Source organism: Sinocyclocheilus grahami, unplaced genomic scaffold, assembly GCF_001515645.1.
Source record: "Sinocyclocheilus grahami isolate Dianchi unplaced genomic scaffold, SAMN03320097.WGS_v1.1 scaffold1804.1, whole genome shotgun sequence".
Taxonomy (NCBI): Eukaryota; Metazoa; Chordata; class Actinopteri; order Cypriniformes; family Cyprinidae; genus Sinocyclocheilus; species Sinocyclocheilus grahami.
The window spans coordinates 1,065-20,323 of NW_015506983.1; the positions used below are offsets into that span (position 1 = coordinate 1,065).

At 33.6% G+C, this 19,259-nt stretch overlaps 1 protein-coding gene across 3 annotated transcripts in view; it reads right to left on the minus strand.

The window, feature by feature from the left end:
- Positions 1–2,486: 2,486 nt before the first annotated feature.
- Positions 2,487–19,259, minus strand: part of LOC107572737 (centrosomal protein of 170 kDa protein B-like) — a 33,675-nt gene continuing 16,902 nt past the window's right edge. For 2 of the 3 annotated variants that reach the window (XM_016259174.1, XM_016259173.1), the window contains exons 7-19: positions 16,836–16,946; positions 13,138–13,599; positions 11,569–12,353; positions 10,170–10,337; positions 9,047–9,170; positions 7,457–8,968; positions 5,831–6,065; positions 4,641–4,767; positions 4,226–4,342; positions 4,067–4,155; positions 3,808–3,901; positions 2,752–2,803; positions 2,487–2,670 (exon numbers count right to left, since the gene is read on the minus strand). In XM_016259174.1, the coding sequence (XP_016114660.1) occupies positions 2,489–2,670; positions 2,752–2,803; positions 3,808–3,901; positions 4,067–4,155; positions 4,226–4,342; positions 4,641–4,767; positions 5,831–6,065; positions 7,457–8,968; positions 9,047–9,170; positions 10,170–10,337; positions 11,569–12,353; positions 13,138–13,599; positions 16,836–16,946 (4,058 nt within the window). In that variant the 3' untranslated portion in view covers positions 2,487–2,488. The remainder of the gene's footprint in view (positions 2,671–2,751; positions 2,804–3,807; positions 3,902–4,066; positions 4,156–4,225; positions 4,343–4,640; positions 4,768–5,830; positions 6,066–7,456; positions 8,969–9,046; positions 9,171–10,169; positions 10,338–11,568; positions 12,354–13,137; positions 13,600–16,835; positions 16,947–19,259) is intronic. The other variant, XM_016259175.1, reaches the window with a different exon arrangement.

The window sequence follows — 19,259 nt, forward strand, 5'->3', positions numbered from 1 at the left end:
TATAAATATGAATATTTTTATATTTATTAAAATAATACTGATGTGAATATGTACACTCCAAAAAATTATTTCCGGTGCAGTATTTTGGTCTTGATTTCGGTACACATTTTTGTAAAATAATTAAAATAATTTTTGTATAATTGAGATACTATTGCAGTTTTTATTTTGGATCAGTTTTTGTTTACATATTGTGTTTTCATTTAATTTTTTGTTAAAGTTTTAATAATCGTTGTACGTTTTTAAATAATTTTAATACATCAAATTAAACTAAATGAAAATAAGAAATGCTAAGTTTAATAACCAAGTTCCTAAGTTTCTTATTTTATGTATTCTGCGTTTCATTTTAAAAATGCATTTCAGTTTATATTTCGTGTCAGTTTTATTTCAGTTCTGTTCATTTTATGATAAAGTAACAAAAGTTGTTTTTTTATGGTTTTGGTTGTAGTTTTAGTTAACTATAACAATAACCCTGATTCACATCATGAGTTTATGATATTAGATGTACATAAAAAAAATATCTAAATATAACCTAAATGTGCATCTCAACATGGACTTGTTTGCAGTAAAAAAAAAAAAGAAAAAAAAAAAAAACAAAAAAAAAAATATACATTTGAATTCTTTAATGATCTTTAATATACAAATACCCTGTCCAACAGAGACATAACGTGATTTAAATAATCATGTAAATTATTTGACCATATATAACCATCACAAATAACAAATCAATAGCAGCGTATTTACATTTAATGCCAAACTCTGCCGTGTCTCAAAGCCACAAGCTCCAGAAATCACCGTCCAGGCTTGTCTGGAGGAATAGAAATGTGCAAATGTTGATCAGAACTGAAAACATTGAGGGTCACGAGGAACGGGTCTGATTCAGATTAGTGAACTCTCTCGGTCTGTGCTCCTGAACATTCGCCGGCTGTTCGGCGTCGCTCCGCCGCCTCGATGCATCGCTCTCGCGTCCCGGGACGCCGCTCTGGAGCTGCGAACCCCGGCGGAAGAAACCCTGCGGCTGAGATCCGGGTCTCCTCGAGGGTCCATGACGGCGTTGATGACTGAGAGAGACACGAGAGAGCACGGCGTTCATCAGCGGCTCGTCTCAGCTTTAATATCAGAACATGAGAACATCTACTGACCTTCCAGCTGTTTCTGGACTCTCCGCAGCTCTTTCAGAATTGATGCAATCTCCTACAAGACGAGCAATTCAGTAATAAAAACATTAGATATGAAGCAGGGTTATTATTAACTAAAACCTTAAAAAAAGTTTAAGTTACTTGAAATTAAACATTAAGTGAACTAAAAACAAACTTATGATTTATTATTTCTAATTTTTGTTTAATTTAACCTGAAGCAAGGTAATTATAGGTAACTAAAACATTTGTTACTTGAAAAAATATATAAATATAAAAAAAAATATATATAAAAAATATTTAAAAAAAAATATAAAAAAATATAAATAAAAAACAAACAAACATATATATTTCAACTAGTTGCCACGCTAACATTTCTCATTTTAATTTAACTTCATGTACTAAAATAACTAGAACTAATAAAACTGTTCTAAATTAATAGAAACTATAGACACAAATTAAAACAATTTTTTTTAAATTAAAAAAAGTTTGTTACTTGAAATTAAAACGTTAAGAGAATTAAAATAATTTAAAAATCATATTATTTATTATTTCTAATTTCTGTTTAATTTAACTTTAAGCAAGGTAACCAAAACTGAAACAAATTAAAACCCATTAAAAACATTTTTTGTTACGTGAAATAAAATAAATGTAAACTAAAATAAAATAAAAATAATAATAATAAAACAAAATATTTCAGCTAGTTGCCAAGCTAACATTTCTCTAACTTCATGTACTAAAATAACTCAAACGAATAAAACTGAAATTAAATTAATAAAAACTATAGACATAAAAGACAAAAACTTCTTAAAAATAAAAAAAATTACAAAAACACAAAATTACTAAAACTTTCAAATTAAAACAGAAAAATGTAAAAATAAAAACTGATTCAAAATATTAATAAAACTTATAGTATATAGATACTAAAACAACACTGACTTCAAGTACTAAAATAACTGTAACTGAAATAAATTCATAAAAACTATATTTATAAAATGTGTTTGTTTGCGTTTAACGCATGCCAGCTTTTCATGGCGAGAACATTTTTGGCTGAATTCTCTAATGTTTTTCTATATTTATAAAACAAAACTAATAAAATGACAAAAACACACAAGAAAATTAGTACAACTTTAAGAGAAACAGAAAATATAAAAATATTTCAAAATATTAACAAACAAAAAAAACAGTATATTAAAGATACTAAAATAACACTGATATGAACATCATTTACTACTGGTCTAATATACTCTATGAATAATAAAAAAAAACATGAAATTGTTTTATTTATTACTTAATTCAACATTACAATTGGTTCAATGAAGTTCAGATTTTATTAAAAAAAAAAAAGGTCTGATTCAGATTAGTGAACTCTCTCGGTCTGTGCTCCTGAACATTCGCCGGCTGTTCGGCGTCGCTCCGCCGCCTCGATGCATCGCTCTCGCGTCCCGGGACGCCGCTCTGGAGCTGCGAACCCCGGCGGAAGAAACCCTGCGGCTGAGATCCGGGTCTCCTCGAGGGTCCATGACGGCGTTGATGACTGAGAGAGACACGAGAGAGCACGGCGTTCATCAGCGGCTCGTCTCAGCTTTAATATCAGAACATGAGAACATCTACTGACCTTCCAGCTGTTTCTGGACTCTCCGCAGCTCTTTCAGAATTGATGCAATCTCCTACAAGACGAGCAAGAACACAAAAGACAACAAAACAGTTAACCATTCAGTAATTAAAACATCAGATATGAAGCAGGGTTATTATCTAAAACCTTAAAAAAAAAAGTTTAAGTTACTTGAAATTAAACATTAAGTGAATTAAAAACAAACTTATGATTTATTATTTCTAATTTTTGTTTAATTTAACTTGAAGCAAGGTAACTAAAACTGAAACAAATTAAAACCATTAAAAAACGTATTTTTGTTACTTGAAATAAAATAAAATAAATGTAAACTAAAATAAAATAAAAATAATAAAACAAAATATTTCAGCTAGTTGCCAAGCTAACATTTCTCTAACTTCATGTACTAAAATAACTAAAACTGAAATTAAATAAATAAAAACTATATAGACATAAATGAAGACAAAAACTTCTATATAAAAAAAACAAAAAAAATACAAAAACTTTAAAATTAAAACAGAAAATGTAAAAATAAAAACTGATTCAAAATATTAATAAAACTTATAGTATATAGATACTAAAACAACACTGACTTCAAGTACTAAAATAACTGTAACTGAAATAAATTAATAAAAACTATATTTATAAAATGTGTTTGTTTGCGTTTAACGCATGCCAGCTTTTCATGGCGAGAACATTTTTGGCTGAATTCTCTAATGTTTTTCTATATTTATAAAACAAAACTAATAAAATGACAAAAACACACAAGAAAATTAGTACAACTTTAAGAGAAACAGAAAATATAAAAATATTTCAAAATATTAACAAAAAAAAAACATAGTATATTAAAGATACTAAAATAACACTGATATGAACATCATTTACTACTGGTCTAATATACTCTATGAATAATAAAAAAAAACATGAAATTGTTTTATTTATTACTTAATTCAACATTACAATTGGTTCAATGAAGTTCAGATTTTATTAAAAAAAAAAAAGTTTAAATTAAAATACAGAGCACTTCGTAACATTTTATTTAGGGAAGAAAACAAGAGACACCTTGTTTGATGTTTTCAGTGGTGGAGAGTCATCAGCCTCATTGATTTTCGCCTCAATTTCTCCCAAAACATCCATTTTATTATGAAACATAGCCCTGAAAGAATATATGTGAGAATGACACCTGTACACTACATAATAATAATCTTTATTTAGTATATATTGCGCCTTCTCAAGCTGACTATAGCACAGAAAAACAATACAGTATATGAACATGTATATCAAAATGAATGAGCACAGATGAAAAGCAAACGAGACTCACTTAATTTTCTCCGTCAGCTGCTCTGTGTTTTCACGGATGGCGAGAGACAGTTGAGACACCGGATTCAGCATCACATTACTCAATGTGACCTGACGGAAGAAGAAGGAGATTTACAGCTCAAACACACAGTTAAACTGAAGAGAAGAGAAGCGCTGCTACCTCGTCTGCTCTCATGCTCTGTGGATTACTAACGAGCTGCTCGGACTCGTCAGCCGGCGCCGCAGCAGGAGATTCTTTCTGGAAATTCAGACTGGCTTCGGGAATCTGGTGCCGCAACTGAAAGAGCATAAAACAACAGCGTACTTGATATTCAGCAGCACAATGGTTTTCAACATTTATGAGAATCGGAAACATTTCTTGAGCAGCATATTATACTGATTTCTGAAGATCATGTGACACTGAAGACTGGAGGAATGATGCTGAAAATACAGCTGCGCATCACAGAAATACATTACAGTTTAATACATATTCACATAGAAAACAGCCGTTTTAAATCGCAATATTATTTCACTATTTTACTGTATTTTTGATCAAATAAATGCAGCCTGGAACATGGAAATATTATGAACGGTACCTCTTCATGGGTAGATATGGCTGGTCCCATCTTGTCTGTTGAAGCACTCTGAGCTTCTGTGTCTCCAGCAACATCATGAATCTCTTGGGCCAGGATAGCCAAATCTTTGGCCAAGTCTTGACTCAATCTAGTAAAGAATATGCATTTTTTTTTTAATCTAATTTTGGGGGGCAATGCATTACAAGTAACAAGTAATCATTTTTGGAATTGAGTAAAGAAACGATATTCTGTTTGAATTAAAACCCATAAGAAGTTACTTTCGCAACAACGTGGTTAAAAGTAACATTCTCAAACTAGTATTTAAATAAAATGGGAATAAAATGGATTGCTGATATTGTATGTCATTCTTTTACAGGGCTGAAATGATTATTTGATGAATGTGTAAACGCATGTTGCGAGCTTTCCTCTCGATAACAAAAACACAACACATGACAGCGGTGAGAAAACAGCAGTTAAGAAAGCATCTGATAATCGTGACGTGGACGTTTGCACCAACTCTGCAATTCTCAGTCACATCCCGTCTTTATACACAGCACTTTATACAGTAGATCGCTACATTCAGCTTTATTGTATTAACAACAAAACTATCAGTGTCACTTTCAATTAGAATTTTGCAATTTTACAACTTGATTTCCTGCTATAAAGCATCTCTCCAATGCGTTTTATTAATGAGTGCCAAAAAAACCCCTAAAACATTATTGCATTATATTATTTGGTTTGCACAGATTACAGCTTATCTAGCTCAAGACTGTTTTTGAGTATCATAACACTATAAAGTATTTTAGGAGAGATAATGCTATTGAATAAAAAAAATATACATGTAGTTAATCTGAAAATAAAATGTCGTATTACCTTAATTTCGTTCAAAATCCATCTGACGATGCAGAATGATGCATAAATCAGTTACTTATTCATACAGTTAATTAAATGGTGAATGAGAAAGTCTCTGTCTGGCATCTCATAATTATTTATTGCAAAAAACAACAGTAATATAATTGTAATAGTAATATAATCATTTGACAAAAGCTGAAGTAGTTCGAATGTATACCTCAGCATTTTAACTAACCGCAAAAGCTTAATAATTGATCAAAGCCTACTGATGAACCGCCAATTAATTGTCCTAATAATCAATAAATTAATCGATTATTAAAATAATCGTTTGTTGCAGCCCTATTTCGGTGTTTCCCCACCTGGCGATCTCAGCGCTATGAGACGTCCAGTTCTGGAAGGCGTCGTTCTCGTGTCCTTCCCCCTCCGAGTCTCTCGAGCGGGGCACGGCTCGCACCGGACCGGCCGGATGGATTCTGGGGTTCTGCTGGGATCCTGAATGATGGGAGCGTTTGTGTTTAGGGGTGCTATGGTTAGACTCGTACTCGTCCTCCGAGGTGGAGGCGTAGTCTGAACCCTTCTGACGCCTCCTGGAGCCTTGGCCCAGGAAATTGGGAATGAGGAGCGTTTGGTACACCATGTCATCAGAGGATGGGAGAGAAACCAAAATAAAATAAAAAAAAGCAAGAGGAGAAAGAGACGGAGAGATGTGAGAAGACACCCGAAAAACCAACCCGTTCGTCAATGGGGTTCAAAAGAGCTCAATAAGATTGTTAACACCATTAGGGCTGGACGATTTTTCCAATTTTGATGAATTCGAATGTAAATGTTTTGCCACAATTTTGTTTTATTTTCTTTAAAATCGGAAAATCACGGTTTGAATAAAAATATTAGCAAATGTTACAATTAGTCACATTGATAATACGCCATTGATAACAGTTAAGAGAGAAAAAACACAAACCTCTAACTTAACTGCTCATGCGTGACGCGCTCGATCACGTAACGTAGAACATATAGCTAGTCCTTAGAACGGCGTTTCATGCGCAAAAGACAAGTCTCAAGTGCAACGTTCAACGCCCATCAAGCGCAAGTTTACAAAGAAAAAACAATGGAAAGGCAGCGCAGCAATGCAAAGACTTTTAAAGAACTTCTACTTTAATATATCATGTAACTGTTTAAATAAAAAGTAATTTTAAAATAAAAGCAATCAAAATAAAACACCAAAAAGTTCATGAATGAGAGTTGAACTTCTTTTAACTTGATTGCCACGTCAGCATGGCGTTACATGTGTGAGACTCTGCAAAAGAAAATCAAATTAAAACATAAAAAAAATGAATGAATGGCGATTCATGCACGAGACGCTGCAAAAGTTGCGAGATGCAAGCGCTACGGACAAACACGTCCACCAAGCGAATATTTGCAAACCAATCATTTTGAATTTGAATTGCCTTGACTTTGATGGTTAAAGAGAATGTTACTTAAATCGTTGTAGTTACATTTTTAAGTGGAGTTAAATTTAAAGTTTAGTTAACCTTTGAAGAAAAAACAAACCTTGAATCGGAGGAAAAAAAAAAAAAAGATGATTTATTTTTTTTGCCATATCGCCCAGCCCTAAATCCCGTTAAGAAAAATTACTTTAATTTTCACAATATACCCGTTACGTTTTTAGTATGGTAATCCGGTTATCTGCAAATTCAAATATTAGTAAAACTGGAGACTAATCACATGGTCTTGTTAGTTGAAGATAGTCATTGGCCCAGTTGTGTGAAACAAACAAATGCACACAAATCAAGTCAATGACTGCAGGAAGAATCATTCAGAGACAGTGAAAGAACTGTATTTTTGTATATTTTTTTTATAGTTGTTTTAGAAGCTCATCACTCTGATAAATGGATGCAAAGCCAAAATAATCATCTTGGAATGTTTGCCTAACATCTGACCAACCTCCTGCAAATCTTACAAGCAAAACTTGAATCCATGATACTCACTGGCAGTGCTACTGGCGTATTTGGCACTGCTTGAGCGTCCGCGGATGATCGGCTGTCTGCTCGCGGCATTCGAAACCTTCTGCAGAAGAGCCTTGGGATCCGGGACTGAAGCTTTCCGCACAGAGCTGCTTGACTCGGTGCTACGGTTTGAAAATCCTGTCCGGCTCGTGGAAGACTCTGTATCACTGGGCGTGTTGAAGGAGCCCGTCTTTTTCCTGGGAAGAGCCAAAACGTCCAATCGAGAAAGCTTCTTGCTCTCCTGAGCACCTCGAATGTTTGCCGAGGGGTTGACATCGGAGTTCTGAGACGTCCGATCGGTTTCGGTGCCTTCGTTGTCGGAGGCTTCACCCAAACGGGCGCGGCGAAGCATCGAAGCCCTTGTCGGTTTTGGAGCGGAGAGGCTATTGGAGCGAGCTACAGCATTGTGTAATCTGGATTTGCTCGTACCTTCCTTTTGAAGAGGAACGGTGTACTTTTTGTAAGGTAGGGAACTTGATTCTTGGTTGGAGACGGCGTCTGGCAAGTGCCGTGTGGTGGGACTTTGAAGATCAGGCCCAAAGTCTTGAGAACTAAGGTTGCGACGGAGTTGAAACCGCTTGCTTGGATCCACCTTGCCATTGCGGTCCTTTATCCCGGATTGGCAAGATGGATCACCAGAAGTCTTAGGTTCTCTGGAACCTCTTAAGAGTCCTCTGAGGACCACTGGCTTCTTGGGCACGGAAACTAAAGCATTTTTCCCGCTGATTGTACTGGAAGTGTCCGATTCTCCCGAGAAGGAGTCCTCTATATGGGAGCGACCGTTGTTGTCTTGCTGCTGCTGCTGCTGTTGCACCAGAAGCTTTGCTTCCAGAGATGCTAGAACGTCCTCAGTGTCTTTGAGGTAAGATTGAGTGTCTTGATTGCTTATGCCTTTAAAAGCATCTTTGCTAGAGGGTTGAATAGATATCTGAGGCAATCTGGACAAGTGCATATCGTCGCTAGTCCTTTCTTTGGTATAACTCTCTTGTCTAACAACGGACACTAAATTATCTCCACCAACAGAGTCATCTGCTTGATCAATGTTGGGTGGTGAACAGTCGCTCTTGCCAAGTTTGCCATGCTGTCGTGTTAATGTTGCTGTGGAGAACTTAGGAGTCGAATCCTGGTCTTTTGCCTCTTCTTGACCGGTCTTCATAGACCGGTTCCACACCTTCTGGGTCGAATCAGGAGTCTTCCTGCATTGCTCAACTACAGAGCCATCATCAGATTTGCTTGCGTCGCTCAGGCTGTCCGGATCCAGATCATCTTGGACGCTCAGTTTCTGCGGATCCCACTTTTGCTTCTGAACTTGCGAACTCTTCTCCACACCGGACAGGTAAGAATCCGTTTGGATGTGTATTGTTGGCGGTGGCGTCTCGATTTTCTCCTTTGAAGGAACCGGAGGCAGAACTCGTCTTGATCTGCTGCTTTGGCCTGTTTCGGAGTAGTCAGCACTTCGGTTAAGCATAACCTGGTGGATGATCTTTTTACCAGCTTAAAAAAAAACAAATAGGATAAATTAAATGTAAAGGCAAAGACAAAAGCCAAGAGAACCAAGCAAAGTTTCCATACCTCCGGCGGCTGGGATATCAAAAAGTCCTGAAGCAGGACCAGAGTCTGAATAGGAGTCAGCCAAACTGGCCCAGCGAGAAACCCACCTAGCGCCTCCGGGCGTTAATGTCGTCATCGACTGTATCTGTAGAAAAGAGGAAACTAATAAAATGCAAACTCTTACAACATCATAGCTCTTTAAAGTGGTCATGTTTTTTGAAGTGGAGATATTTTCACTTTATCTGTAAAGTAAGTTTATCTTTTAAGTCAAATTTGCCTTGAATAATCCTTCTAGTGCCCAGAACAGCTAGGAACAAATATTGCAAATATTTGTGAAAATACTGATTAAAATCATTGTAGATACACTATCTAATAATTAATTAAATAACAATGTTTTATTTTAAATTTCTTTGTTTTATTCAAAATAATTTATTATTTTTTCTTTATTGCTTAACTTATTTTATGTAAAACATGGTGTATGAAATGCACTATATAAAATAAAAATAAAATTTCACTTAAATCCTTCTAGATCTAACCAGAAACATTAAAAATAAACAAAAACATATGTAAATATCTGAATTAATATTAAAATATTTATTAATAGTCTTAAAGTTCACTGTTCAAAAATAATAATTTGCAAATTAGTGACATCTACAGCTACGTGAAATAATTAGCACATAGTAAAATTTCATATTTAATAAAAAAAAATGTATTAGATTTAAATAATTTCTATTCCTCATTTTTAATAAATTTTTCTTGTAAACTTGTTAGGCTTGATTGAGTGCCAATAATAATAATTTTAAATACATTTTTATTGGTTCTTGACATGATTTACTGTCTGAATGTTCCAGAAACATTATTAAATATATTATTAAATACATAGATACTCAAACTGTAAATTCAAAGAAAATCTCTTTATATACCAAATGAAAATATCTCAACCATAAAGAGAGATCAGGACACTTTAATGATTCAAATCACCCATCCATAATCTTCCAAAAGCAGGAAAGAGCCAAAAGACATCAAGCCATCAAAACAGCTTTGAGAAGATCCCCAAGAAAGATCCAAAGCACACTGAAAAACGTGTAGATTGCGGTGATTGACAGATAGATCTACTGATGCCCATGATCCGGAGTGAGTTTACCTGTACAGGACCCTTGGTTGTGTCACTAAGGTCTGTTGAGTATTGACCCAATTTTGGGCCTGAGCTATTCTCACTGAGTAGAAGACTATCGTGACCCTCAGTGTCACCAACTATAGGCTTAACTGTTGCTGCTGCTGAGGTTTGGCTGTTGTCGCCAACACCAAACACCTGTTAATGATAAAGCATGCATGAATGTGTCTGTTCCCAACTGACTGGAACTCCTCGACTCTTGACTGGTTAAATTATTCAAAAGTAGTGGTCGACTGATATTCATTTTTTGAAAGCGATACCGATATTTATCAAGTGGTCGATGGGGATATCAAGCTGATTTATATGATATCACAACACATAATTTAAGATAGCAAAAAACACATGCACAACAATTGCTGAAATTAAATCCATTTATTTTATATAATTTACTAAATTATATATGAATATAATATAATACGAAAAAAAAATTCTTGATAAAAAATAAATCTGTAAAATAAAGAGATTTATTTACATGGCAGAACAACTCTCCTGTCAGCATACAATAAGTCTAAATAAAAGTCCCATGCCCCATAAAAATATAAATTCTGCTTCCAACATATCAGCCAAACAGAAAAAAGGCAGATGCCGATATTAAAAAAAAAAAAAAAAAAAAAAAAAAAAAAAATTAAAAAAAAAAATATATATATATATATATATATATATATATATCGGCCGATATTAGAGTTGACACCTATTCAAAACACACTTAAAATGTGATAAAATACGAGCGTTAGGGTTTACAGTGTATATCAGCCAAACAGGGGAAAAAAAATTGACAATGGATGCCGATATTAAGAAATGCCAAATATCAGCTGATATATCGGTTGACCACTATTCAAAACAAACTTGAAATGTGATAAAATATTACCGTTAGGATTTACAACGCATATCAGGCAAACAGAAAAAAATTAATGACAGATGGCGATAATTAAAAAATGCCAAATATCGGCCGATATATCGGTTGACCACTATTCAAAACAAACTTGAAATGTGATAAAAATACAAGCATTAGGGTTTACAGTGCATATCAGCAAAACAGAAAAAAATGGATGCCAATATAAAAAAAAATGCTAAATATCAGACGATATATTGGTCAACCACTATTCTAAATGCACTTGAAATGTCATAAAATTCTATCATTAGGGTTTATAGTGTACATCAGTGAAATTGAACAAAAATTAATGGCCAATGAAAATATATATGTAAAAAATGCCAAATATCGGCCGACCACTATTCAAAGAGAACTTGAATCGTGATAAAATACTAGGGCAGCGACTGAAATAATCTGAATAACAGAACTGAAACAATGCTTTCTAATAACACAATGTGTTTGTGGTCTCTTTAGCTGTTTGAGTCTGATGTCAAGTACCTGATCGATCAAGCTCCGTGCCTCCACAACCTCTTTGTCTGGACTTTCAGCTTCAACGGTGTAGGTACCTGCATCACTTAAACTGTCCTCCTCTTCCTGCTGCTTGGGAATCAAAGGTTTGGCCTCCGTACTGTTGTCTTCCTTGGGTGCAGAGGGAGAGCTGATTGACTGATTCACTGTATGAGACGTAGTAGGAAAACTCTGACGTGTCACCGAGGATCCAGCATTAGAAGACGAGGTCTTCACCAAAGTCGAGTTAACGTCCCATGTGGGAGCAGGACTGGGTTTCGACACCCTAAGCAACTCTGCAGCAAAGTCCTGCGACAGTTTGGATCTTCGGCCAACGCTACCGAAAGTTTTAGACGACGAGCGGGAGCTGAAGTCAGACGTGCTCATACGGACTTCGCTCTTCTCCCGTCTGAGGGATCCGGCCCGCTGAGGACCATCTGAACCTTTGAGGGGAATCGTGAACTGCTGCGTGGGTGGATTATGTGCGGATGATGTGGACCGTTCTCCACCTTTCCGTTTGTCTAATTTGCTTTTTAGAGCAGACTGGAAGTCGGGAGAAGACATGTTATTGGTGAACGACTGAGAGCGCTTTTTACGTTGTGTATCGTCAAAGAACTCAATCACAAAAGCCTGCTGGGGATCCGGTTTGCCTTGGCTTTTTGAAGTGTAGTTAGTCGAGTAATCTTCTCCCTCCGATTGTTGATTGGTCTTTTGTGACTGAATCATTTGCGTTACATCCGGTTCTTCAAAATCAGGGTCTTCATGATGGTGTGCATCTAGAAATAAGTTACAGGTCAACATTTAACCTCTAGATATATTTGAAAATTGTTTTCGTCTAGAAACACAAGCTCACCGAGTTGAAACTCAGCGAAATGATTATATTCACATCACACATTACATCCCACCAGGGTTATTATTATTTCAGCTATAGTTGCCAAGGCATCGTTTCTCATTTTAATTTAGTTTAATCTGAAGCACTAAAATAACTAAAAATGAATAAAAACGATATAAATATAAATTTATACATTTTAAAAATATATTTGAAAAGACAAAAACAAAATCACTTTAAATTGAACTAAAATTAATATGAAAATGGAAAACAAAAATAAAAGTATATCAGTAATTAAATGTAGGTTTTTTGTCATTTTCATTAATGCAAAACAAAATTACTAAAACTTTACTTTTTAAATAAAAACAGAATAATGTCCGTAGACGGGAATTATTTTAATGATATTGTAATGGGCCGCTTTGTGACATCACAAAACCCGGAAACAAACACGCTGTAGTCCGAACGAGCCGTTCGTTGTAGTTCTTAAAAAGGGATTTTTTAAAAACGAAATATCTCCCTTTGGAGTGGACTTTGAGATTTGTAGATCTTTTTTTTTTCTCCCCAACATACACACTACACACTGACTAAAAAACAAAAAGTGAAAAAGCATAATAGGACCGCTTTAAGGAAAGCGTCTTAATTTTGTGCACACAGGAAATGTAGCTTTTTGAAGAGAAAAATATGCATTATTTTTTCAGATAGCCTTTCCACGGTTCTCTGTTGTCTGGTACCTTTGAAGGTCTTGTTCAAGAGCTCGTCTGACCCAGACTGCTCGTCTAGACTCCTCCTCATCATCATAGTGGCGTCACTCTGAACCAACCAATCAGCCACTTTGTTCTCCACCGACATCACCTCTGTGAGTCTGGCTATCGACTCCTTGCTGGGGTTCCTGCGCTGGCGGATGGAGAGCTTGCTGACGTGGTCCTTGATCTTCATCTTTCCAGGGGTTTGGTCGTCAAACTCGATGGTGAAGGAGGCGTGGCCCTGAACCACCGGAGGAGTGGCAGGGGGTTTGTGGTCCGTGTCTTTTGTGGGAATCTCTTGGACTTCCTGGGAAGCAGTTTTGGGCTTTGAATGGATCTCCTTTGTGGGGATCTCAAAGTATCTTGGTTCCTTGCGGTAAGAGTTACCGGGTTTGCCCTGGCCATCCTGAAGCTCATCTGGAGAAACACTGAGCTCATCCGTGTGGATTTCTGTGAAAAGACATCAGCAGTAATGACTGTTTATATAAACTAACAGCAATGCGAGAAACTGTGCATCTCAACACTCTGAATCAATTTCGTCACAAAATTATTCACTGTTTGAATCGCTTGAAACACTGCATGTGTTTCAAGATCTAAATGCAATGAAAACTCAGCACTAATGACACCTTTTACCAGTGTTATTTAAATATCTTTTATTAGTTTTTATTAATATTTGTGACCCTGGAGCACAAAAGCAGTGTTAAGTCACTGGGGTATATTTGTAGCAATAGCCAACAATACATTGTATGAGTCACAATTATTGATTTTTCCTTTATGCCAAAAATCATTAGGATATTAAATAAAGATCAAGTTCCATGAAAAAAAAAATTCTAAATTCCCTACCGTAAATATATCAAAACTTAATTTAATTAATAATATGCATTGCTAAGAACTTCATTTGGACAACTTTAAAGATGATTTTCTCAATATTGTGATTTTTTTGCACCCTCAGATTCCAGATTTTCAAATAGTTGTATCTCAGCCAAATATTGTTCTATCCTAACAAACCATACATCAATGCAAAGCTATTTATTCAGCTTTCAGATGGTGTATAAATCTCAATTTCAAACAATTTACCCTTATGACTGGTTTTGTGCTCCAGGGTCACATTTAGAATTATTTTTGATAACACTTGGAGCCATTATATATATTATGCATTATAAAATTATTTTTAATACGTTAATTATGCCTCATATAATGCACATTATAATGCATTGTATGATCTCATGAATATTGTAACCCCATTTACCTACAATACATTACATGTACTTATATTCAAGTTTATTTGTATAGCGCTTTTCACGATACAAATCGTTGCAAAGCAGCTTTACAGAAAATTAAGTTTCTACAATATATTTAGTAGTAGCTTATAACATCGTAGTAGTAAAAGTAGTTACTTATATATTCATTATTATACCTTTAAAAAGTATATTTCATTAACTGTAACATACGATGTTTCAGATGTAAGAAATATGAAAATATTATAATGCATTTTAACTTTGGTTAAAATCATTTATGAAAAGATATAATGTAATGTACATTATAAATAACTATTTATTATACATATTTTACCTTTTTTATATTTTCCATTTTTATTTAAACATTTTATTTAATTTAAAATGTTGTTGCGTTTTTGTCATTTTCTTATATGTTATATATGTCTTTATATATATATAAATATATATATATTGTTTCAGCTCTAGTTTTAGTTATTTTAGTGCATCAACTTAAACTAAACAAAAATAAGGTATATTCCCTTGGCAACTAAATGAAAGTTTTTTTTTTTTTTTAAATATTTAATTTTTAATGCAGTCAACATTGATTTTATTTTAAATAACAAATCTTCATGTTTTTAGTTTTAGTTAACAATAACAACCCTACCTTGTTAAAAACCAATTGCAAATATTTTCTTGAAAGTGTAATCTATTCAAATTCAATCTTCAAATACCATTAAATAATTTTATTTTAAATAACAAATCTTCATGTTTTTAGTTTTAGTTAACAATAACAACCCTACCTTGTTAAAACCAATTGCAAATATTTTCTTGAAAGTGTAATCTATTCAAATTCAATCTTCAAATACCATTAAATATGAAACATCTATAAATTGTTCTTTTATTAATTTTTTGGGCTTGTTTTGTGTTTTATGGAAGGTTTGGCTAATCTGGCCAACTACTAAGTACAACTACTATCCTACTTAGTTAGCTACGTATTCCATTTACTATACAAACATGCCATTAATTAATAATGTCTACATTATAAAACTGATCCATAACTAGGTTAAAACAATGCATTCATGGATTTACTGAATTTTTACAGATTATTAAATTACTGAAATCACTACAAACTAATAAAAAAGCTCAAATTAAAAATACAATTAAAATATAAACTATACAAAACAATATATATTAAAAATCTATTTAATATTCTATGAATAAAAATTATACAAATAAATAAAAATCAAATTAAAATAAATTATACATAACTTTTTATAAATAAAATAAATAAATAAAAATAAAATAAGCTGGTGACACTACTTATTTTAAACCACTGGTTTGAAATAAAAGATTCACAAAGTTTTTCCAAGCTTCACAGAACCAGTATTTCTGAAAGCAACATCACTACTAACTAATTCCATTAAGATGCGTCTTGAGGAGCTAATATAAACTATACATTAAAAATCTATTTAATATTCTATGAATAAAAATTATACAAATAAATAAAAATCAAATAAAAATAAATTATACATAACTTTTTATAAATAAAATAAATAAATAAAAATAAAATAAGCTGGTGACACTACTTATTTTAAACCACTGGTTTGAAATAAAAGATTCACAAAGTTTTTCCAAGCTTCACAGAACCTGTATTTCTGAAAGCAACATCACTACTAACTAATTCCATTAAGATGCGTCTTGAGGAGCTAATTAACTTATTACTTAAGATTACTTACAGCACTCCTGCTGTGAGAAAACCTTAGTAAGGTCAAGTATTTCAGGTCCATCTTACACCTCGTCCTAACCAGGTGTAACGTCTACAGTTTCACTGGTGCATAAAGCAACTTTCACTATAGGTGGCGCTATTCAGCACGACGCAACAAATAAAAACTAATAAATCACTTTCAATCCGAGTTTGGGTACAAAGCTGAGATTAACATGGACGAGATTTATTGATTATTACATCATGGCTGATTAGTAAACGCCGAAGAGGAGAAGTGAAAACATCAGTGTGTAATAAAATCCATCTAGAATAGATATTAAACCTAAATGTCAGCTAATGCTAAACCAAAGGTGACTCCTGCTCGTGCTTAACAACGAAACAAAGCAGTACACTAAGATCTCAAAACATCTGAAGTTTCTATGGTCACCCGTTAATCTGAAGAAATCTCTGAGAAGTACTTAAGACTGGAGGGAAAACACAATGACCTTCTCATTGGACTAAGACGGCCGCTAATCCATCACGAGGCTGAACTCACTAGTCTGACGTGTTTTAAAGCTCACGCCAGCGAGGAGTTTAGTACTGAATTCCTCAGGATCACCCAACACAAAAGGATTTTTCTGTTCTCAGCTCACACCGCAGTCGCATTCCTATCCACACATTTAATACACTTCAAAACAACTCATGGAAACTCATTTTTGGTACTCAAACTCTGTGGGTTTGATGGTTCAGGAGTCTCAGTTTCTGACCTGTGTGATGTTCATGGAGGCTCGGATCACAGCGCTGAGCTTTATCTTCATCATCCTCACCCCACCAGGACGGCTGACCGTACAGAGGAGTGGGTCTGGACACAGACGGATCTGTGACGAAACGAGGGAAAAGAAGAGTTTGATGAAACCAACAGCTTCTGCTATTAATGCTGCTCAAATCACAGAAGACACTTTCCATTAATACAGTACAACTGATGACATTATTTCTAATATATGTATAATAATAATAATAATAATAATAGTAGTAGTAGTAATAAAACTATTTAAAATAAAAAAATCATTGTAATGCTAAATAAATAAAAATCATAAAATAATGAATTAATGAGATTACTTATTTTACAAAAAAAAGAGAACTAAAAATAATTAAAACTATACAAAATGATAAAATAAAATTAAAAATCAATTACTAGATAAATAAAAATAAATAAAAAATAATAAAAATGAAACCTGATCATCATAAACAAACCTAACATTACTTCTTTTTAAATTAACTGGTGATTATTTATTTTAGAAATAAATAAAATAAATAAATAAAATAAAACAAATAATTTAATTAGATGAATAAAAATAAACAACAACAAGTTGACATTGCTTATTTTAGAAAAATACAAATTCAAAATAAATCAATAATTCAAACAAATCATACAAATAAAAAAACTAATAAATAAATAAAAATCAAACACACAAACAAACCTCCATTCACTGTCTATGTTGAAAAAGAACTAGTGCTGTCAAATGATTAATCGTGATTAAATCACATCCAAAAAAGTTTGTGTTCATATAATATACGTGTGTGTACTGTGTATATATACACTTACAAATAATAACATTTATATTAGGGATGGTCGTTATTTTTCCTAACCGACAACCGACGCTCGTTAACCGATTATTAACCGCTAACCGATTATTTTAAAGATTAAAAGAAAACCGATTAAAGATTATTTTAAATTATAAGATATATTTAAGGAAAGGATAAGTGTGTGACCCGTTAAAAATACTAACATTTGTTTCCCGGGGATTAATTTTACGTGCGCAAAAAGCAGCAAACAACAGAACATGAGGATTCACATGCATCACATCAAGCACCGGCAGCGCTTCTGTGAGCGGAGAAAAACATAATAAAGCTAGGCTATATTATATATATATATATAAAACGAATGAATAGGCCTATACGAGAAACATTTTTAATTAAATTATAAATTAAGAAAACGAAAGAAAAACTGTGCAACAAGTAGCCTAGTATGCAGAGTTTCGGTTTATTTATGTGCTGCGCGAAAGGAAACCAAGACGGCAGAAAGCGGCATCCTATTTTTCTTTAGGCTTATTTTACAAAAGCACAAAGATTTGTTTTTATTGTGAACGTACACAAATAAAAGCAAACCTTTTACAATTCCGATTATCTTCAGGACTAAAAGGAGTGGTTTCTTCCACTGTTAGAAGGAAAAAAACTCAAGTGATTGCGCAGGCGCCGTAAGCGCCTACACACAGTTAAGCTTTGCTACCTTGACAATGCAGCCTGTTCATTATCATAATAAAATACAGTCAGTCAAACATACGGGGGAAAAAAAACACACTCATTTTAAATATGTAGTAAAATCTGTGCCGTTAAGCGTTATCACCGTAATGTTATGCGAAACATTTTGTTTTATGTACACTGGAACGCTAGTGAAGTAGGCTACATAAATAATATTTTGGCATTCAAATATAATCGCGAATACAGAAACATTTGATTTGGTGTCGAATGAGAGACCCAACGTAGGTTTCAGTTTCGTTTTAGCCTAAACGAATGTGTTTTGGCTTGTTGTTTTGTTATAGCTTCTTATATTTTTAATTCTTGTTCTTTTCTAAATACGGTTAATTGAAAGGATTTGTTGTGGAGTGAGGGGAACTAACACTAGCTATGTTTACAGTGTTTATTATAATGTTTGTAAACATTTCACGTTGGCATTAGGCCTATTTCTGAATGAAATGATAAAATGCGACTTATACGCGACTTGCGGTTTTTGTTGTTGTAATTTTTTAAAATATATTATATATTTTAACCATGCAGCAAACCTTTTTAAATATTTTGATAAATTAGTGGAAAAAAATTACTTAAACCGTTTAACTGATTGTATTAATCGGTCAAATTCTTACGGTCGGTTAACAATGAACATCCCTAATTTATATTCTATATAAATATATAAACATTTTTCTTAAACATATACATCCATGTGTTTGTATTAGTGGTCGACCGATATGTTTTTTTTTTACAGCCGATACCGATATCTTGGAAAGCAGGGTGGCCGATATAATTTTATTTTAATTCATATTTAAGAAATTTGAAAATGGATTAAAAATATTTGTGTAAAATAAACATACTTATACTTTAGAAGACATAGCATTTTTCACAAATATTTAATA